Below are 23,529 nucleotides of genomic sequence, written 5' to 3' on the forward strand. Positions count from 1 at the left end.
CATCAATGGATTTTTACTTCCCTGATGACACGGACATATTCAAAGATGACAATGCCAGGATTTATGGGTCTGTAATTGTGAAAGAGTGATTCAGGCATCATTAAAATCTGGGTTTTTAAGGTTAAATTGTCTTAAATTTACTGTAGGTATTACATTATCAGTGAGTTTAATGCCTGTGGGAAACACAGTGACCCATAGTGAACCTCTAATCCGGGAATAGAACTAAGGTTAATAGAGAGCTAGCTAATATTAGGGGCGAGCTAGCTAACATACTAACTTTAGCTAGCTTAAATGAGCTAGCTAACATTATCTGAGATAGAACTGAGGTTAGCGTGTTAGACTGTTAACTAATTTGACAACTAATATTCCTCCTAGTATGACAGGACAGGCAGTAGTAATTGCCTCATGCAGAGTTGTGTATTTCAAACCAAAAGTCCATCCCACATTTAGATTTTATCTGACATCTGGTCACTGTATGTGAGTAATATCTGGACTGTATATTAATATATAAACAATTTACAGTTGGTAGACCAATGCGTCTGTTTGTACTGAAATCTGTTTGCTGTGTGATGAAATATGATATGTTTTTGTTGTCTAATGCATCTGTGTTTACACTGATTTAACGTGGGTTATATGGTGGTTTGTGTGATCAGATTAGTATCTTGTGTCTTTTAAATGTGTCTTGGGTGTGTTTACACCTGGTTTGTGTGGGTTGGCCTTATGTAGATATAATGCAGATACTGAAGACACATGAAGAAAACAAGATCCTTCTTTTAACATTGTGAGTAAATGTACCAGTAAAAATAATCCAAAATGACCAAACAGTAAAGAAACTCCTGAAGACAGAGCTCTCCAAAGAGCACTTATTCTCCTAACACCTCTACCAAACTAACTACTTCTAACCTCATTCCCCTTCTTCCCCTCTTTCACTCCTCTATCCCATTTTTTTTTCTCTTTGACCTCCTTTAGGCCCGATCTAAAAATGTTTTTTTTTTTTTACTTTTAATGTAATGTAGAGTAATGTAAAAAGGATTTAAAAAGTCAAAACAGAAAATTTATTCTTCTTAGAAGGTACCAATTTGGTAGGTTTTGTTCTAATAGCAACACGCATCCACCAACCAAGCAGTTCACAGGAACAATAGCAAACAGTTATTCCTCTTATACAGGTCATTCCAACAGTGCAGAAGAAGCTTCACAGCGTCTGTAATGCAGGAGCACAGTTTAGTAGAAGAAAAGAAGACAGCAAGTTTTTAGCTCTTCTCAACTTTATCCCTGCCACTTAGCTGCAGTCCTTTAGTTCAGTGTTCATCAGTTAGAGTTCCTCAGTCTTTAGATTGTTTCACGGCTCAGGTAAGCAATATGTACAGTCCTCTGCACTCTTCCTCGTGTTTAATGTCTCTGGCAGTTATACAGACGTCTGTGATGTCTCCCTCGATAAAAGTGTCTCTGATGTCAATCTCCTCTGCCTGAAATGAAAAAGATATATTTTGAAAACAATTATATGGAAAGCAATTCATTTAAAGCTATGGACGAAATTAGAGACCACATAATAAACCTCTGGAATATAATCAAAAGGAAGATTAATGATCACAAGCCATTAAACCAAGCTGAACTGCTTGAATGTTTGCACCATCAAAAAGCAGTGTGTAAGACTGGTGGAGGAGAACATGCCAAGATGCATGAAAACTGTAAACCAGGGTTATTCCACCATATTGATTTCTGAACTGTTAAAACTTTATTAACATAAGTGTCTTTTCTTTGCATTATTTGAGGTCTAAAGCTCTGCATCTTTTTGTTATTTCAGCCATTTCTCATTTTCTGCAAATAAATGCTCTAAATGACAGTATTTTTTATTGGAATTTGGGAGAAATGTTGTCTGTAGTTTATAGAATAAAACAAGTTTCTTTTTACACAAACATAAACCTATAAATAGAAAAATCAGAGAAACTGATTCAGAAACTGAAGTGGCCTCTTAGTTTTTTTTTGTTTTTTTTTAGAGCTGTACACAGTATTAATAATTCAATTTAAAACACGTTGATGCTCAGGATTTGTTTTTGACCGCACACTTGGTTAAAAGTATAATACGGTCATTGTTTTCCATTTGAAACTGGAGGAACCTATTAAGATACTTTCAGAATACATTTTGTTTTCTAAAAACCTTTTCCTAAAGGTTCCTCAAAGCAGCTTGAGAAGTTCCTCCACGGTTTCCAATGAAAAAACTTCCAAAGATTCTTAAAGGAACTTAGAATTTGAACAGTGTACTTGAGTGTTTATCTTGCTGTTAAGCACAAAATGTTCATAAGGGAAGTTATTTTGTTCCAGGCTAAATTTAGCTTGTTAGATGTGGCTCTGTGGTCTTGTGGTGGAGGGGATCCTACTGTTAAAACGGGGGGCGTGAAAAGACAAACACAGGCTGTAGACTGGAAAATACCGCTCTGAGACGCAGTCAAAAGGGTGCAGAAACCTGTCAAACTGAAACTGTTTAACAGCTTTGGTTAAGCGCTGAGAGGAAGAATAATACTCAAGAAAGGCTAAACAGGGTAATTTCTCACGGAGCCTTAATTTCTTTATGATCTTCAGCTCAAAGTCAGTAAAACTAAGATAACTGATTCTAAGTTTACAGATGTGTCAAATGAAATGGCATTTTGTTCCAATCATTTATTTTCTACCACCTGTGTGTTTAAGAAAATGTTTAAGAACATGAAAATTCATTCACCATCTTCCTGTTTGCTTAAATTTGTTCTTGATAAAAATCTAAATCTGCACCAGATTCATGTTTTAACCACATAATTGCTGGCAGCTCTGCTCTTGTGGGTATTTTGCTAAATCCCAAATAAGAAAATATTGGTGAATGTCAGAATAGAATCTTCCTGAAAAAGGCTTTAGTTATTGTAATATATAATAATAACCTTTAACTTAATTTAATGTCAAAAAAACTGATGTAGAAGGTGTTTGCATGTATTTTTTCCCTTTTTTTTTAAATCAGTCCTAGTTGTAGAGCTGGTTGTATGGCAGGACCTCAGTCGATTTGGCTTTAGTAATACAGGAATTAAAACATCACATCTTAAAGACTAGTGTGTGTGTGCAATAATATGACATTATAAGACAAATACATAAAGATAAAGTTGTAATGGCCATTACACTTGAAAATCCCCTACAATTACATGTACAATTGTAATTTGCTTATGTACTACAACTATTACATTGGCTAATAATATATAGGCTAAAGGTTGCCAGTTAATACGTATTTGTATATATGTTTGGGCAAAACGTAGTGCCTTGTAAGCAAAGTAAAAATGTAATATGTGTTATCTAGGCCATATTTTTCTTGAGGAAAATGTTGGTTTATTTTAAGGCTATTTGACAATAGGCTCTGCGTAATGTTTGCACTAGGTTTTTATGTCATGTGAAAACCCAGTGTGAGTTTCTAGTGCAACATTAACTCATATGACCGGAATTTTGCCCGTGTGTTCGGTGAACTGAGTCATTCCTAGAAGTTTCCTAGTGGAAACACTTTGTTGGTATGCAGTTACTGACAGTAGCTCATCTGTTGCTGCACAAGGTATTCTATCCGTTAGTGGACAGGGACCACTACTGAACCAGTGCTGACTGGTTCTTATTTGGATGTCAAACTGGGTCAGGGGAGTGGGTATGGTGCTGGTGTAAAAATTAGGCTCATTTTGTTTTAGTCACAATTTGCTGGTCATGACAGAACCACCATCAGCAGAATTCATAAGTCATTTTTAAATAACGGAGTTTACCGCAAAAAAAATATGAGAATATACTTAAATTAACTTTTTTGTGATACAACATCTGGCTTGTGGCCATAAGCTATAATATGGCTGGGTGATACCTTGCTGGGTTTTCTTGATATTATACAATTTTTAGTTCTCACATAGCAATTTATTTCTTAAACAGCACAATTTAAAGTGATGCACAAGTAATTTTTTCCTTTACATTTTTTTTCACATTATAACAACTTGATTAACCTCCCAGCCCTAAGTTATAACAAAGCTAATAGTGCTAATACAGTGATTTACTACATATGAAATCTGGTCATTTCCATTAATCAATAGGACAGGTGGCTGACACACACTTCAGCATCTAAACAGCTACGGTCAGTTATCATAAATCAGCAAAGTCCACATAAATGATGGTTGTTTTTGAGAAAATAGCCAGTATATTCAATTATGCAGTAATCGGCATAGTATTGATAGAATTTATATTCCAGTGTTCTATCTAGCTAATAAGCTATTTACTTTACTTCTGATGTGCAGGATTACTGACATTGATAAGTAGTATGTAGTAAATTTGACTATTTACTCTAAACAAAACAAATTGATATTTATTTAATTTAAGATAAAGCTCTGGGAAAAAAATAAAGCGCCCCTTTATTTTCTGAATCAGTTTCTCAGATTTTGCTATTTATAGGTTTATGTTTGAGTAAAATTAACATTTTTGTTTTATTCTATAAACTACAGACAACATTTCTCCCAAATTCCATAAAAAATATTGTCGTTTAGAGCATTTATTTGCAGAAAATAGCTGACATAAAAAGAAGATGCAGAGCTTTCAGACCTCAAATAATGTAAAGAAAACATATTTATGCCTCTTGCAATGTTTTCCTCCACCAGTCTTACACACTGCTTTTGGATAAATGTATGCCACTCCTGGTGCAAATATTCAATCAGTTCAGCGTGGTTTAATGTATAGTTTAAGATAAAGACAATATAAGTAGTTACATTTTAATGTTATATGTGTAATAGGTTTCTTCTTTTATTAATACTGTATGTCCTTTATTGTGGTTAGCTAGATTGCTACCATCAAAATACCTGCTAAGTGTCTAGCTAGCTAGCTAGCTAGCTAACCTAGATAACTAACGTAGAAGCACTAACACAAAAAAATACCAAACACTGAGTGATAAAAAGCCTAACCAAGAGTTAATTTTTAAAGCTATCATTGAGTTAGCTAGCTAAGTAACTTAGCTTGTATGCCAGTGTTAGCAAACTGCAACAGAAACTTTACATGGATTACAGAAAATGGAATTTAATAATTATTTTATTCTGTACATTTTATTTAATCGTTTTTGTAACTTTATAACTTTGTAACTTTTGTAACAGAACCTGAGCTCTAACAGCTCCAGCAGTGCCAGCAGAGACATTATTAACATAATGAGATTTCTCCAAATACTAAGCATGTCTTATCAAGGATAAAAATCCCACCCTTTGTAAAAAGAGCCAATAGGCTCTCGCTGTGGAGATGTGTGCAGGCGCAGTAGACATAATAAGCCGAAGAACCTATTTTATGTGCATTATTAAGTCGAACGCCATAAACTGTTTGTGGTGTTTATACCAGATTATATCAGTGATTTAAAATATATTTCTCAAATGGGGATCTGATGTGTGGTTTCCAGTATTTTGGTCTCTCTCCATTCAAACAGATGCGAAAGCTGGTCTTGCATGACTGGAAATAAGCACACAGTCAGGTTACAAAGATGGCCACCAAGTAAACTGACTTCCCTATAGGGAATTTGCATCCAGGTGGGCATATGGGTTTGTACATGAGTTGTTACAGGGACCCCATTGTTACAACCAACTTATAAGCTCACATGGGCCTCATTTCAGCCACACTTGCAGTGTACAAGATGGCACCCAAACCTCCCTTGATCCCATCACTGACCCTGCTGTTGCTCAGCACAGATAGTTATATGTGGATCCAACATGGAACCAATGGACTACCCTTACCCATTTATATGGGTAATGGTGACCTAGCACAAAGTTGTGTAATGCAACCAATGTTGACATTTGTTTAGTGTCAGAACGTCAACACTAATTGACAGTTACCTATGGATGCATGTGAAAGAATATTAAATAAAGGTTGTTTTGAGGTTGTTTTCCATCATCAACATAATAAAAGATAATGCAGCCAACTTTGATCGAATGTTTGTTCAATGTCTGAATTTTAACCAAAAACCAAACAAATGGATGTAACAGAATGTTAAATGAAGGTTGTTCTGATGTTGTTTCTCCATTGTCAACATGTAATGCAAAGATGTAATGCAAACAATGTTAATTTAACATGTCTTCAGTGTCAGAATTTTAAAACATTCATAGATACCTATGAGAGAATGTGGCATAAGGTTGCTTGATGTTTTTTTTCTCATCATTAACATTAAATTTTTTGTAATGCAAACAACGTAAATTAAATGTTTGTTCAAGGTCTGAATTTCAACATTAACCAATAGATACCTATGAGAGATTTTTTTTTATCAGCATTATAAAAGATGTAATGCAACCAACGTTGATTCAACTTTTGTTCAGTGTCTGAACTTCAACACGATTCGATAGTTACCTATGAGAGAATATTAAATAAAGTTTTTTTGATGTTATTTCTCCTTCATCAACATTATAAAAGATGAAATGCACCCAACGTTAATTCGACGTTTGTCAATGTCAGGACTTCAGCTTAAATCAATAGTTACCTATGAGAACATTTTCAATTAAGTTTGTTGTGATGTTGTTTTTTCATCATTAACATTATAAAAGATGTAATGCAGCCAAAGTTGATTCAACGTTTGTTCAATGTGTGAATTTCAACATTAACCAAACAGATGGAAGTAACAGAATGTTAAATGAAGGTTGTTTTGATGTTGTTTCTCCATCATCAACATAATAAAAAAATGTAATGCAACCAACGTTAATTTAACGGTTGAACGTTGAACGTGAGTCTTACCTCTGCTGGGTCCTCGCGTGAGGCCGGACCAGCCCGACCGTCCACTCCAGCAGGGTCTTGAGTCTGCCGCTGAGGCGGGGGAAGCGCTGGCCCAGCTGCTCCAGCAGCTCCTCTTTGCGCAGGCCGTAGACGACGGGCGCGATACACTGCGCCAGGCTGAAGAACACGAAGACGATGACGGCCGCGCGCTCCTTGGCAGCGCTGCTGAGCAGGCCGCACTTCAGCAGCACGTGCAGCGCGAAGTTGACGAAGTTGGGCAGAATGTAGACGGCCAGCTGCGCGCCGTGCAGCGCGATGGTCCGGCAGCCCGCGCGGTTGCGTCGGTTCAGCACGCCCAGCCGGCGGCCCTCGCACAAGATGCGCGCGTAGCTGTAGAGGATGAGCAGCGTGCACGCGGAGATCAGCAGGACCTTGTGCACCTCGCCGCCCTTCAGCGCGCCGCGGTCGCATCTCCCGTTTTCCGACGCTCTCCGGTACACGTCCCCGTACAGGCTGAGCGGGACCACGGCGCCCAGCCCCCACGTGAGCACGCCCAACAGCCACGGCCACGCGCCCCGGCACCCGCCGCCGCCGTAGCGCAGCGGGAAGCAGATGGCCACATAGCGGTCCAGCGCCATGGCCGTGATGGTGAGCAGGATGCTGCACGCGCTCGTGGTGAGCGCCATGACGAGCGCGGCGCACGAGGCCGGGCTCAGACCCGCGCCGCTGTACGCCTGCAGGTGGAAGGCGAAGCCCAGCGCGAAGTAGGCGCACGCAGACACGAGCAGGTGCACCACCAGCGCGAAGCGCGCGTGACCGCGCAACCGCGGCTCGCGCACGATCGTCCAGCTAATGAGCAGGTTGAAGATGAAAAGGATGAGGCAGGCGGCCGCCGACGCCCACACGCGCACGGGCGCGTACGAGGCCGCCTCCGCCGCGTCCGCCGCGTCCAGCGTGCAGTTGGACGCGTTTATGCACGACATCACAGCGGCGGTGGCGGCGGCTCACGCGCAGTCAAATAAACACATGTCTGCGGTTCATGGTGGTGATGATGAAAAATAAAGATTAAAATCCCTTTAAATCCATTCAAAAAAGGTCATGTGATCATGGTGGTCCTGATCCAGAGGGTCCTGGTTTGGTTTCTGAACTTCTTTCTGGCTGTGTTCCTCTGAAGCGCTGAAGCTCCTGATCTGATGTAAGTTAGCTCTGCTCTGTTCGCCGCGCTTTGAGGAACACACACCCCGCGCGCGCGCCTCGCCTTCTTCCTCTCCCGACTCTGTGTCAGAGTGTGTGTGCATATATTGTGGTGAGTATCTGTGACAGACGGAGAGAGGAAGTGTGTGAAAATAACAAAAAAAGTACAACTAACTTTATGCAGCTTGAGTCAAAATCCTATAATCACATCCTTTGAGTTAAAAAAGTGACCTGGCTGAGTTTTAATTTTTGCAATAAATTAATTGAATCATTGAGTATTGAATGTATACTTTTTGTATCATTACCCCTCTAATGCGCAACATCGGTCAGAAATGACCCACATTTATGTTCTATGTAACTTCACCTATCATGGAAAAAGAAGATTTGTGCTAAAGAAACCCTCAGTCATACATTAATATATATAGAAAATGAATGTGGGTCATTTGTGACCCATGTGTGCATTAGATGGGTCTTGATGCAAAAAGGGATTTTATTCCTAAAGTAAAAGATCAACAACAAATTAAATGAGGAATACTTTTAATTCTGAATGACTGAATTTAAATATTACTAAGATATATCATAGAAACATAAATTAACATAAATGACTGTATAGGTAATTTTGACCTATGTTGCAAATTAGAGGGGTTGTGCATGTATTGCACATCAAAGGGATAAAAAGGTTTGTAATATTGTATTTATGAGATACAAACAAACTCCAGGCCTCCGAAAGGGGTGTGAAAAAAATAATGCACCAAGAAGGAGTTGTTGGAATGGAAGGAAAGTGTGAATGTAGTGATGTAAACTATATTTGCACTATGTCGCCTGCTTGCATTTGGTAATGTAGGTCTTGGATGCTACTTGGCCATGGAAACCCATTCATATTTAATCCCTTTTTTCCAAAACCAGATAAGATAAGAATTAAGCTTTTTAGACATTGCATAGTTTACAACAAAATTGAACAGCAATTCAAAGGTGCTTAAGACATACAATACATTACCAGGAGGGTGAAGACTAGCTCATGCTGCTGATGTAGCATCACCTAGGACAGCTAGCAGACATCAGCTCACAGCGGCCCTGTATTGAGCGACATCAACTTTGGAGTGATGTGAGAAGAGAGCACCATCTTCCCTCCCAGAGCGAGCAAGGCAAATTGTGCTCCCTCAGACTCCCTCAGATGCTGATGACCAAGCAGCATGACTGAGATTTGAAACAGTGATCTTCAGATCATAGTGGCAGACCACTCGTGGTCCCTCACATTTTAATAGCATCTCAGTTAGTTGAAAATGTTTAATGATGCCTTCAAATCATGTCAGAAGTATTGTATTTGTGAGATACAACCGAACTCCACATGTACGAAAAGGGGTCTGAAAAATGAAGGATTGAAGTGCTGTAATTTAAAGTGAAAGTTTATTGGGAAATGTACAAATGAAAGAAGACTCTAGTACCCTGTTGGGTGCTTCTAAACCCTTCATACAAGATGACATATGGTTGGGCAAAGAGGCATATTGGTTTCATATGGAATCTAGGTTGTCAAGCATAGCATGCAGTGGTGATAACTCTGGTGACCAGCCAGGCCCAGGAAGTGTTTCAATCATTATCCTGCTAAAAAATGTCATTTAATGGCCCTGCCATGAGAAACAACACGTTATCTGTTACTGTCCCTCGTTCAAATGAAGAAATGTATGTTTTGTAAGTTCTATATAGTTTTACATGAGTGTATATAACATTATATGTCATATATTAGTATTTAGCAACTGGTTGTGATATATTTGTCCTGTCTGTTCATTAAAAGGCGCAATATCACAACAAATGATGGCTATTCCAACAAGATGTGAGCACAGTTTGTATGATGGCACACAGTTTATCAAGTGATTTGAAACGGATTCTGAGATTTTGTGAGGCCTTTTTTTGAGAAAATGTTTTGGGAAAAAACTCTCCCAGTGTGATGAGATGTTGAGTATGTTGAGATCAGTGAACAAGATGTGGTGGACTTAAGGTGAAGTGGACAAAGCCAAACACAAATGAAAAAGGGAGTTTTAAACTGAGTTTATAAAAGTGTGTTTGAAGAAGCTTAATATCATTATGTGAAGAGGAGGGGGGGGGGGGGCTAGAGTGTGTCTTTAACTAAAATGACTACAACATTGAACAAATAATAAAAAAAAACTTTTTTTTTTTTTTTTTTTGAATGGGAAACTGCCCCTCTAAATGGTTTGTGTTTGTTTCTAAGTTTTAGTGAATGTAAGATAACAGATTTTTGGAAGGAGGAACAAACTCTTATAAATTCCATCTTAACTTTGTTCATGTCTTCACAACAAAGATTTCACAGTCCACCACCGTTTCATCACCTTCCTTTAGCTCTGATATATCTCTCAGTCATAGATATACTTATCTGTCCTTTTACCACAAAGCAGAAGCAAGACGTTATATATTTCTTTATGTCTCCTTCTATATTATTATCAGCTGATGGCATGGATAGAAATAGCAAACCACACTTTCCTGGAGTCACACATGATTTCAAGGAAATGCTTTGCATACAGTCAGATTGCTTCTGTTCACATTTTCGTTGCACTTATTCCTGGTTCTACCATACTACACAATTACAAAAATACCAAATGTCATATAATTTAATACATCTGACAACAATGACACACACACACACACACACACACACACACACAGGCAAGCATGCCTACATACACTGCATGTAAGTACATGCACTGCATACAATACTAACCTGTTTTATATTAACTACCTTTTTACTTCATGTATGATAAGAATACTGTGTTATATCTTGTATGTGTCGCTAATACTGCGATAAACAAAACAGTGGACCTCCAGTTGCCTACTGCACTTAATTTTAATTAACTGCTGCATGATTGGCTGCAATATTTCTAATATGGTTCCAAACGTGAGTAGCTCCTTCTATTTTGTTTGGCATATACTATATATACTATACTCAAAAAACATCTGGGTCTGTGCATATTTATCATGAATATTTGACTACACTCAACTTCAACAATTTTATGTGTACTACATAGGACACAGTCAAACAATAGGTAGTATCAATAATTGTAATTCTCCCACAATGCAATAGACCACTAAAGTCATGTTGTCATTTTGTAGCGGGTGCCATGTTGTTTATGCCCATATTTGGGGTTCTGTGAGGTTCAGGCCTATAGAAAATTTGAATGGACTTTTCAAAAACTGGCATCTATTACATGCTGTGGTAAATAAATATGTTCAGAACCCTGTATGTTTTATTCTGTGTAAATTTACCTCCTAAATATCACTGGATCCTCTGAATTCCGAGATTGTTTAAGGGGAGTAATTAGAAAAATGCTAACTTTAAGCTAATGCTTAACTGATGTCACAGCACAGCAGCAGGGAATGGCAGAGACTCCGGTAAAGTTGGTTTCATATTCGCATATTCGGATTTCTTTCTTCAATAGCTTTTGAACTGTGTGTGCAAAATGGTTAATACTTGCTTATTTTATATGCTGACATCCAAAGCCAGCAGCTACAACGTCTTTCCCCTCTCAAACATCTGCCTTTAGAAAACCACAGAACACATTGTCGTCTATGGGCTGCCGCGACCTGCACGAGAGCTAAGGGACCGTCTACAAACTACTCGACACAGCAAAAAGGCGAATGAAGATGGGCGGGGCAAATGCTTTATGCTTCATTATATGAAAGTGTAGTGTACTTTAGTGTTTTTAGCTGGTCACAAATGACAAGACTTCAGGAGTTCCTGACAATATTTTTTTATAATAATTGTTTTGTTAAAAACAATCTAAAAATATAAAGGTTACACTCATTTTTTGTTCAATTTGTAACTGTTTTTAAAAAACCTTTTTAAAAAATATTTCATGAAGTATTTCATTCTGATTTTGTGACAAAGTTTCAACTGAGTATATATTTTATCAAATAACCACTTGTAGCCCATTTTGCAAGTCTTACTGTCATTTGACCTGCAGTTCAACAGAGGGCTTTCAGGGTTTCTTTTTCTGTTTTACTGTTGATAGTAATACTGTCATTGGTGGGTAGTAACCATTGGTTTGTTTAATTTTAGTTGAGTATACAGAACCGTAATTAAACCATGTAAGAATTGTCAAATGATAGTATTAAAAGTTTTACATTCTATTGTGACTACTTCTGAAATAAATATTATGAAATATAACTAATACCTCTTCACTTGCACAATTGTTTCAGCAGGTGGCACCAAAGTTGGACAATTATAAATGTTACTGTCTAAATATTTGAGTTGTATTTTTAACTAATTTTTGTTTAATGTTATTTTTTTTCTTCTAATAAATTTTTTATTTATCTGTTTCTTGCTGAATCTTTGTTGTAACAATATCAATTACTTCCAATACCTTGTTTACTTTGAAAAGCTCTTAGTGTTTTGCAAATGAGCCTTTATGTAAACCAAAGCAAAAATTTCTTGATGAAATCTAACGGTTGCTGAAAATACTGACTAGGTGTGGACTGCACACATCAAGTTATATCAAGTCTAACCAACATGACATACTACAACTATGATATTGGTCAATTTAACCATTGCTGATTTGTAGCAACAGTTTTTTGTGAATTAATTTCAATAGCTTTTGAACCGTTGAGGGTATCACAACAGAACAAGTTGTATTAGATCAAGTCCCACCCACGTGACATACTACAACTCTGATATTGGTCAATTTAACCCTTGCTGATTTGTAGCAAAAGGTTTTTGTGAATTAATTTCAATAGCTTTTGAACCGTTGAGGGTATCACAACAGAACAAGTTGTATTAGATCAAGTCCCACCCACGTGACATACTACAACTCTGATATTGGTCAAATTAACCCTTGCTGATTTGTTGCAACAGGTTTTTTGTGAATTAATTTCAATAGCTTTTGAACCGTTGAGGGTATCACAACAGAACAAGTTGTATTAGATCAAGTCCCACCCATATGACATACTACAACTCTGATATTGGTCAATTTAACCCTTGCTGATTTGTAGCAACAGTTTTTTGTGAATTAATTTCAATAGCTTTTGAACCGTTGAGGGTATCACAACAGAACAAGTTGTATTAGATCAAGTCCCACCCACATGACATACTACAACTCTGATATTGGTCAAATTAACCCTTGCTGATTTGTAGCAACAGGTTTTTGTGAATTAATTTCAATAGCTTTTGAACCGTTGAGGGTATCACAACAGAACAAGTTGTATTAGATCAAGTCCCACCCACGTGACATACTACAACTCTGATATTGGTCAAATTAACCCTTGCTGATTTGTTGCAACAGGTTTTTTGTGAATTAATTTCAATAGCTTTTGAACCGTTGAGGGTATCACAACAGAACAAGTTGTATTGACCAATATCAGAGTTGTAGTATGTCATGTGGGTGGGACTTGATCTAATACAACTTGTTCTGTTGTGATACCCTCAACGGTTCAAAAGCTATTGAAATTAATTCACAAAAAACCTGTTGCTACAAATCAGCAAGGGTTAATTTGACCAATATCAGAGTTGTAGTATGTCATGTGGGTGGGACTTGATCTAATACAACTTGTTCTGTTGTGATACCCTCAACGGTTCAAAAGCTATTGAAATTAATTCACAAAAAACTGTTGCTACAAATCAGCAATGGTTAAATTGACCAATATCATAGTTGTAGTATGTCATGTTGGTTAGACTTGATATAACTTGATGTGTGCAGTCCACACCTAGTCAGTATTTTCAGCAACCGTTAGATTTCATCAAGAAATTTTTGCTTTGGTTTACATAAAGGCTCATTTGCAAAACACTAAGAGCTTTTCAAAGTAAACAAGGTATTGGAAGTAATTGATATTGTTACAACAAAGATTCAGCAAGAAACAGATAAATAAAAAATTTATTAGAAGAAAAAAAATAACATTAAACAAAAATTAGTTAAAAATACAACTCAAATATTTAGACAGTAACATTTATAATTGTCCAACTTTGGTGCCACCTGCTGAAACAATTGTGCAAGTGAAGAGGTATTAGTTATATTTCATAATATTTATTTCAGAAGTAGTCACAATAGAATGTAAAACTTTTAATACTATCATTTGACAATTCTTACATGGTTTAATTACGGTTCTGTATACTCAACTAAAATTAAACAAACCAATGGTTACTACCCACCAATGACAGTATTACTATCAACAGTAAAACAGAAAAAGAAACCCTGAAAGCCCTCTGTTGAACTGCAGGTCAAATGACAGTAAGACTTGCAAAATGGGCTACAAGTGGTTATTTGATAAAATATATACTCAGTTGAAACTTTGTCACAAAATCAGAATGAAATACTTCATGAAATATTTTTTAAAAAGGTTTTTTAAAAACAGTTACAAATTGAACAAAAAATGAGTGTAACCTTTATATTTTTAGATTGTTTTTAACAAAACAATTATTATAAAAAAATATTGTCAGGAACTCCTGAAGTCTTGTCATTTGTGACCAGCTAAAAACACTAAAGTACACTACACTTTCATATAATGAAGCATAAAGCATTTGCCCCGCCCATCTTCATTCGCCTTTTTGCTGTGTCGAGTAGTTTGTAGACGGTCCCTTAGCTCTCGTGCAGGTCGCGGCAGCCCATAGACGACAATGTGTTCTGTGGTTTTCTAAAGGCAGATGTTTGAGAGGGGAAAGACGTTGTAGCAGCTGGCTTTGGATGTCAGCATATAAAATAAGCAAGTATTAACCATTTTGCACACACAGTTCAAAAGCTATTGAAGAAAGAAATCCGAATATGCGAATATGAAACCAACTTTACCGGAGTGAAAAAAAGCAGGACAAAGTTACTCTAGAACCACAGAGCTGACCCTGCTAACTTAAGAACCAGAGTCTAAAACACTTAGTGTAAAAAGGCTTAATTAGGGTTTTGTTCTACTGAAACATATAAGAACAAAAACGATATGTAAAAGGTAACGTTAATTAAAAAAAAAATACTGTAATCCTTTTGATAAGCCTCAGTACCTGACCTCATTCCGTTGCTCCAGAAATTTCTAGTGGCGCTTCTGGATTTCTGTTTCTAGAAGTTAAGAGAACATTAAAGGTAGTGCAGAAATGAGAAACAAATTCTATATTAATACATTTAGTTTCATGTGTAACTGGGCAGGTGTTCAGATTCTAGTTTCTTTGTACACATATTGGGCATACACTGTGTGATCTGTAGGGGTTGAGCGCCATCCTGTGGAACGTCTGTCAAACGCTCTGCAAGAAGACGAGGCTGAAGTTGGTTTGATATTCGCAGCTCCAGATTCGTTTGGCTCGATATTCGCAGCCTCGTATTCCCCGGCTGAAGTTGGTTTGATATTCGCAGCTGCCGCTTCACTGAACCACCGTGAACTAAAGGGAGCGTTCACAAACACCCGCTGTTTATATTAAACACCTCACAGATCAACACTGAAGGAGATAGAATGAAGAAAAGCAGTACATCTGTTTATTAACAATGTAAATATACAATATCGTATTAAATGTAATTTTGTATATTGTAAGATATTTATTTTAATTACTGAATTTATAATTATATATTACAATAAATAATTAAATATATATTTAATACAATTATATTTTAAAAGCCATTGCGCTCAAAAAATATGAGGCAGATGTTCAAGTGTGATTTTGAAGAACTTTTTCATGTTGGGCCAGACCAAATACACATGATCTGAAGAGTACTAGTCTTCTTCTTTAAGGAAAACCTGGAATTAGCCTGGCCCGAGCTGATTTTATACTTTAAAATTAACTGGCAAATTTTGAAAGACTTTTTCATCTTGGGCCAGAACACATACACACCAGATGAAGAGAACTACTCTCCCACTTTGAGGAAAACCTGGAATTAGCCTGGCCCGAGCTGATTTTATACTTTAAAATGAACTGGCAACATAGCATACCAATCCATAATGCACAATTTTTTTTATGTAAAGCTGATGTTCTAGTGTGATTTTGAAGGACTTTTTCATCTTGGGCCAGAACAAATACACAGATCTGAAGAGTACTAGTCTTCTACTTTAAGGAAAACCTGGAATTAGCCTGGCCCGAGCTGATTTTATACTTTAAAATGAACTGGCAACATGGTATAACGAGCCATAATGCACAATTTTTTTTTGTGTAAAGCTGATGTTCCAGTGTGATTTTGAAAGACTTTTTCATATTGGGCCAGACCAAATACACATGATCTAAAGAGTACTAGTCTTCTACTTTAAGGAAAGCCTGGAAATAGCCTGGCCCAAGCTGATTTTATACTTTAAAATTAACTGGCAACATGGCATACCGATCCATAAGGCACAAAAAAGTTTAATTTAAAGCTGATGTTCTAGTGTGATTTTGAAGGACTTTTTCATCTTGGGCCAGACCAAATACACATGATCTGAAGAGTACTAGTCTTCTTCTTTAAGGAAAACCTGGAATTAGCCTGGCCAGAGCTGATTAAATACTTTAAAATTAACTGGCAACATGGCCTACCGATCCATAATGCACAAAAAAATTGAATATAAAGCTGATGTTCTAGTGTGATTTTGAAGGACTTTTTAATCTTGGGCCAGAGCAAATACACATGATCTGAAGAGAACTAGTCTTCTACTAACCTGGAATTAGCCTGGCCCGAGCTGATTTTAGACTGCACAATTAATTGGCAACATGGCAGCACAAAAAAAATATTATTTGAAGCTGATATTCCAGTATGATTTTGGACTTTTTTTTTTCAGACCAAATACTCATGAGATGAAGAGTTCTGGTATTCTCAAAATCAATGCTTTATATTCATTATTTCTGTGCAAAATGGCTTTCATGTCATGTTGCCAATTCATTTTAAAGGATAAAATCAGCTCGGGCCAGGCTAATTCCAGGTTTTCCTTAAAGTAGAACACTAGTACTCTTCAGATCATGTGTATTTGGTCTGGCCCAAGATTAAAAAGTCCTTCAAAATCACACTAGAACATCAGCTTTATATTCAATTTTTTGTGCATTATGGATCGTTATTCCATGTTGTCGGTTCATTTTAAAGTATAAAATCAGCTCGGGCCAGGCTATTTCCAGGCTTTCCTTAAAGTAGAAGACTAGTACTCTTTAGATCATGTGTATATGGTCAGGCCCAAGATGAAAAAATCCTTCAAAATCACACTGGAACATCAGCTTTACATAAAACAATTGTGCATTATGGATCGGTATGCTATGTTGCCAGTTCATTTTAAAGTATAAAATCAGCTTGGGCCAGGCTAATTCCAGGTTTTCCTTAAAGTAGAAGACTAGTACTCTTCAGATCATGTGTATTTGTTCTGGCCCAAGATGAAAAAGTCCTTCAAAAGCACACTAGAACATCAGCTTTATATTCAATTTTTTTGTGCATTATGGATCGTTATTCCATGTTGCCAGTTCATTTTAAAGTATAAAATCAGCTTGGGCCAGGCTATTTCCAGGTTTTTCTTAAAGCAGAAGACTAGTACTCTTCAGATCATGTGTATTTGGTCTGGCCCAAGATTAAAAAGTCCTTCAAAATCACACTAGAACATCAGCTTTGTATTAAATTTTTTTGTGCTTTATGGATCGGTATTCCATGTTGCCAGTTCATTTTAAAGTATAAAATCAGCTCGGGCCAGGCTATTTCCAGGTTTTCCTTAAAGAAGAAGACTAGTACTCTTCAGATCATGTGTATTTGCTCTGGCCCAAGATTAAAAAGTCCTTCAAAATCACACTAGAACATCAGCTTTAAATTAAACTTTTTTGTGCCTTATGGATCGGTATGCCATGTTGCCAGTTAATTTTAAAGTATAAAATCAGCTTGGGCCAGGCTATTTCCAGGTTTTTCTTAAAGTAGAAGACTAGTACTCTTCAGATCATGTGTATTTGGTCTGGCCCAAGATTAAAAAGTCCTTCAAAATCACACTAGAACATCAGTTTTGTATTAAATTTTTTTGTGCTTTATGGATCGGTATTCCATGTTGCCAGTTCATTTTAAAGTATAAAATCAGCTCGGGCCAGGCTAATTCCAGGTTTTTCTTAAAGGAGAAGACTAGTACTCTTCAGATCATGTGTATTTGGTCTGGCCCAAGATTAAAAAGTCCTTCAAAATCACACTAGAACATCAGCTTTATATTCAATTTTTTTTGTGCATTATGGATCGGTAGGCCATGTTGCCAGTTAATTTTAAAGTACAAAATCAGCTCTGGCCAGGGTAATTCCAGGTTTTCCTTAAAGTAGAAGACTAGTACTCTTCAGATCATGTGTATTTGGTCTGGCCCAAGATTAAAAAGTCCTTCAAAATCACACTAGAACATCAGCTTTATATTCAATTTTTTGTGCATTATGGATCGTTATTCCATGTTGTCGGTTCATTTTAAAGTATAAAATCAGCTCGGGCCAGGCTATTTTCAGGCTTTCCTTAAAGTAGAAGACTAGTACTCTTTAGATCATGTGTATATGGTCTGGCCCAAGATGAAAAATTCCTTCAAAATCACACTGGAACATCAGCTTTACACAAAAGAAATGTGCATTATGGCTCGTTATACCATGTTGCCAGTTCATTTTAAAGTATAAAATCAGCTTGGGCCAGGCTTATTCCAGGTTTTTCTTAAAGTAGAAGACTAGTACTCTTCAGATCATGTGTATTTGGTCTGGCCCAAGATGAAAAAGTCCTTCAAAATCACACTGGAACATCAGCTTTACATAAAACATTGTGCATTATGGCTCATTATACCATGTTGCCAGTTCATTTTAAAGTATAAATTCAGCTTGGGCCAGGGTAATTCCAGGTTTTCCTTAAAGTAGAAGACTAGTACTCTTCAGATCATGTGTATTTGGTCTGGTCCAAGATGAAAAAGTCCTTCAAAATCACACTAGAACATCAGCTTTACATAAAAAAATTGTGCATTATGGATCGGTATGCTATGTTGCCAGTTCATTTTAAAGTATAAAATCAGCTCGGGCCAGGCTAATTCCAGGTTTTCCTTTAAGAAGAAGACTAGTACTCTTCAGATCATGTGTATTTGGTCTGGCCCAAGATTAAAAAGTCCTTCAAAATCACACTAGAACATCAGCTTTAAATTAAACTTTTTTGTGCCTTATGGATCGGTATGCCATGTTGCCAGTTAATTTTAAAGTATAAAATCAGCTCGGGCCAGGCTAATTCCAGGTTTTTCTTAAAGTAGAAGACTAGTACTCTTCAGATCATGTGTATTTGTTCTGGCCCAAGATTAAAAAGTCCTTCAAAATCACACTAGAACATCAGCTTTACACAAAAAAAAATTGTGCATTATGGCTCGTTATACCATGTTGCCAGTTCATTTTAAAGTATAAAATCAGCTTGGGCCAGGCTAATTCCAGGTTTTTCTTAAAGTAGAAGACTAGTACTCTTCAGATCATGTGTATTTGGTCTGGCCCTAGATGAAAAAGTCCTTCAAAATCACACTAGAACATCAGCTTTATATTCAATTTTTTTGTGCATTATGGATCGTTATTCCATGTTGCCAGTACATTTTAAAGTATAAAATCAGCTCGGGCCAGGCAAATTCCACGTTTTCCTTTCAGAAGAAGACTAGTACTCTTCAGATCATGTGTATTTGTTCTGGCCCAAGATGAAAAAGTCCTTCAAAATCACACTGGAACATCAGCTTTACATAAAAAAATTGTGCTTTATGGATCGGTAGGCCATGTTGCCAGTTCATTTTAAAGTATAGAATCAGCTCGGGCCAGGCTAATTCCAGGTTTTTCTTAAAGTAGAAGACTAGTACTCTTCAGATCATGTGTATTTGGTCTGGCCCAAGATTAAAAAGTCCTTCAAAATCACACTAGAACATCAGCTTTAAATTAAACTTTTTTGTGCCTTATGGATCGGTATGCCATGTTGCCAGTTAATTTTAAAGTATAAAATCAGCTTGGGCCAGGCTATTTTCAGGCTTTCCTTAAAGTAGAAGACTAGTACTCTTTAGATCATGTGTATTTGGTCTGGCCCAATATGAAAAAGTCTTTCAAAATCACACTGGAACATCAGCTTTACACAAAAAAAAATTGTGCATTATGGCTCGTTATACCATGTTGCCAGTTCATTTTAAAGTATAAAATCAGCTCGGGCCAGGCTAATTCCAGGTTTTCGTTAAAGTAGAAGACTAGTACTCTTCAGATCATGTGTATTTGGTCTGGCCCAAGATGAAAAAGTCCTTCAAAAGCACACTAGAACATCAGCTTTACATAAAAAAAATTGTGCATTATGGATTGGTATGCTATGTTGCCAGTTAATTTTAAAGAATAAAATCAGCTCGGGCCAGGCTACTTCCAGGTTTTCCTTAAAGTAGAAGACTAGTACTCTTCAGATCATGTGTATTTGGTCTGGCCCAACATGAAAAAGTTCTTCAAAATCACACTTGAACATCTGCCTCATATTTTTTGAGCGCAATGGCTTTTAAAATATAATTTTATTAAATATATATTTAATTATTTATTGTAATATATAATTATAAATTCAGTAATTAAAATAAATATCTTACAATATACAAAATTACATTTAATACGATATTGTATATTTACATTGTTAATAAACAGATGTACTGCTTTTCTTCATTCTATCTCCTTCAGTGTTGATCTGTGAGGTGTTTAATATAAACAGCGGGTGTTTGTGAACGCTCCCTTTAGTTCACGGTGGTTCAGTGAAGCGGCAGCTGCGAATATCAAACCAACTTCAGCCGGGGAATACGAGGCTGCGAATATCGAGCCAAACGAATCTGGAGCTGCGAATATCAAACCAACTTCAGCCTCGTCTGCAGAAGTGACTACATGTTGCTTTGAGCATCTGGAGAAACTGCACACAGGGCCGTCATTTAAACACCGGGCAGACTAAACCCTTACCTTGTCAGTTTATCTTCAGCAAAAGACATACAGGTGCATTTAAAAATATATATAATTGAAAAGTTACTTTATTTCAATAATTCAGTTCAAAAACTCATATTTTATATAGATGCATTACACACAGAGTGATCTATTTTAAGAGTTTATTTTTTATTGTTGATGATTATGAATTATATGCAATGAAAACCCAAAAATCAGAATCTCAGAAAATTATATATATGATAATATATAATATAAGACCAATTGCTACATTTGGCAGTGTGGGCAGTGTGCCAAGTCCTGCTGGAAAATGAAATCTGCATCTTAATTAAAGTTGTCAGCAGAGGTATGCATGAAGTGCTGTAACATTTTCCTGGGAAAAAAACTGCACTGTCTTTGGACTTGATAAAACACAGTGGACCAACACCAGCAGATGACATGGCTCTCCAAACCATCACTGACCATCAGTACATTTTGCATTTCATTTGAAAATCAAGGGATCAGAGTCTGGAGGAAGAGAGGAGAGACACATCTCAAGCTAGTGTCTAGTGTGAAGTTTCCACAATCAGTGATGGTTTGGAGAGACATGTCATCTGCTGGTGTTGGTCCACTGTGTTTTATCAAGTACAAAGTCAGTGCAGTGTTTTCCCAGAACATCTAACAGCACGTCATGCTTCCCTCTGCTGACAACTTTTATCGAGATGGGGATTTCATTTTCCAGCAAGATCTGACAGACCAGTTTCCAATAGACACATATCAACCAAAGACACTACAATGTTCTCTCCTCTGTCTTAGACAACATACATGATCAAAAAGTTTATGATGATACTTCAAGAATGTTTTAGGGTTCTTTTGCTGTCTTTGGGTGTCTTGATGTTGTACACAAAATCATTCAATATTGGGTAACAATGTAGGGCCCAGTGTCAGAAAGCTGAGTTTGTGTCTTAGGTAATGGGTCTTCCAGCAGGACAATGACCCCAACATACTTCAAAAATCACCCAGAAATGAATGGAAACAAAGCGCTGGAAAGTTCTGAAGTGGACAGCAATGATTCCAGATAAATCCCATTAAACACCTGTGGAGAGATTGTTAAAATGCTGGAAACCCACAAATATAAAATACCTGAAATGGTAAGCTCTTTTATATATGAATATTAACTATAAATAAAGAAAACCTCAATCAAAAACCTTAACCAATCTAGATTAGTGTCAACAGCATATCTACAAGGGCTTGATGAGGATGTCGACTGTATATATTGGATTAACATAGTATTGAATTTGGACAAAATGAAAAACAACTATATTCAACATATTGTAAATTAATTTTATTAATTAAAAAATTATAGATATAGATAATATCGATTATAGATAATCTAGAGAATGCATCCAGATTCTTCATTATATAGTACTTTATCATCATTTTCATTTAGGTAATTTTTGCTGATGCTCTTTTTCAGAGCAATTAAAAAGGTTATTTATATTACAGGGTTGAGCCAGTGTAGTGTTAGGTGTCTTAGCCAAGGACTCTTATTGGTGTAGCACAGCATAGTTACCCAGATAGGGAACTGAACCCCAGTTTCCCACATGATGGGATGTGGTAGCTCGCTGGCATGTAGTGGTGTTATCCACTGCGCCTCCCCAACCTTGTTCTGTAACTGACGGTCTGTCAGGTCAGGTGTCAGGTGTGATAAAGACATACTGAAGATTTGTTTCATATCAGACTTGCTCAGACTTGTTTGGTACCAACTTCTGTCTTATTTCATACCAACTGGTACAATCTCACTCTTATATTGCACTATATGTGTCTCACATATTTATATATGTTACCTTTTTATTGTACATTTATTTTGCTGTACTTTAGTCTACTGTCACTTTGTTTTTATAGCTGTAACTTTGGGTAGGAAAGTAACGTAATTCCAGTAATCTGTATGTTCTGTACACATGCAGTATTGAAAATAAAACTACGTGAACTTGAACTTGAACTTGATAATGGCTTGTTAAATATTTGAATACATCCTTTCTCATTTAATTACATTTTTTACTTTATTTTGATAGCTTTCTACATTGTAGGAACACCTATGGAGTTATAAACTAGAAAAGGGATCAAGAATTGCTATATTTTATGCTTTAGATTTTAAAGTCTAATACCTGCTACACCTGAAGTATAATAAATTAATTTATTTTTTTGAAAAAGTAAAGTTTGTCATTTAAATAATGGTAGGTATTATTTTCTGCTGGTCCATAATACATCTATAAGCTATTATTCTATAGCATATTATATAGCATTCTATAATATTCAGATTATTCTGCAATCATGATTTAATGTTAACAGTTAACTGTCAGGAAAGGGAAGCTGATAAGGGTGGTCTTGTTTTCTCCTTTTCAGCAAAAATGAAAGCTACTTTTTTTTGGTACCACCCACTCCTCAAAGGAATGTGTGTGTGTGTGCGTGCGTGCGATGTGTGTGTGTGTGTGTGTGTGTGTGTGTGTGAGTGTGTATGTGAGGAAACTCTCCCTGAAGAAAAAAACTGGGAAATAATAGAGCTACAGTGTATGTTAAAGGAGGGAGTGAACGTTTGACCCCCAACTTGTTTAACCTGTTTTTAATGGTGTTTTTTTCTCTTTGCTCTACTTTTATTCCTATTGTTTGAGCTCGTTTTAGTTCCAGTGTGTTTTTCTCTCGCTTGTAATACACTGCGCAATAAAGGTTAAAGAGTGTGTGCACACCAGGCATCCGTTAACAGGGAGGGAGGCGTGGCTTTACTTTACTGTAAGTGCTGATGTGTAGTGAACTGC

General features: G+C 36.8%; 1 protein-coding gene across 1 annotated transcript; it reads right to left on the reverse strand.

Moving 5' to 3' along the window:
- Positions 1-1,032: 1,032 nt before the first annotated feature.
- On the reverse strand, positions 1,033-8,001 carry zgc:194312 (G-protein coupled receptor). Its single transcript, XM_007242068.3, has 2 exons — positions 6,733-8,001; positions 1,033-1,466 (listed from the first exon to the last, which is right to left on the reverse strand). The coding sequence occupies exons 1-2, from the start codon at positions 7,692-7,694 to the stop codon at positions 1,406-1,408; spliced, it is 1,023 nt and encodes a 340-aa protein (XP_007242130.3). The 5' UTR covers positions 7,695-8,001; the 3' UTR covers positions 1,033-1,405.
- Positions 8,002-23,529: the final 15,528 nt, after the last annotated feature.

Source organism: Astyanax mexicanus, chromosome 8 (genome assembly GCF_023375975.1).
Source record: "Astyanax mexicanus isolate ESR-SI-001 chromosome 8, AstMex3_surface, whole genome shotgun sequence".
Taxonomy (NCBI): domain Eukaryota; kingdom Metazoa; phylum Chordata; class Actinopteri; order Characiformes; family Acestrorhamphidae; genus Astyanax; species Astyanax mexicanus.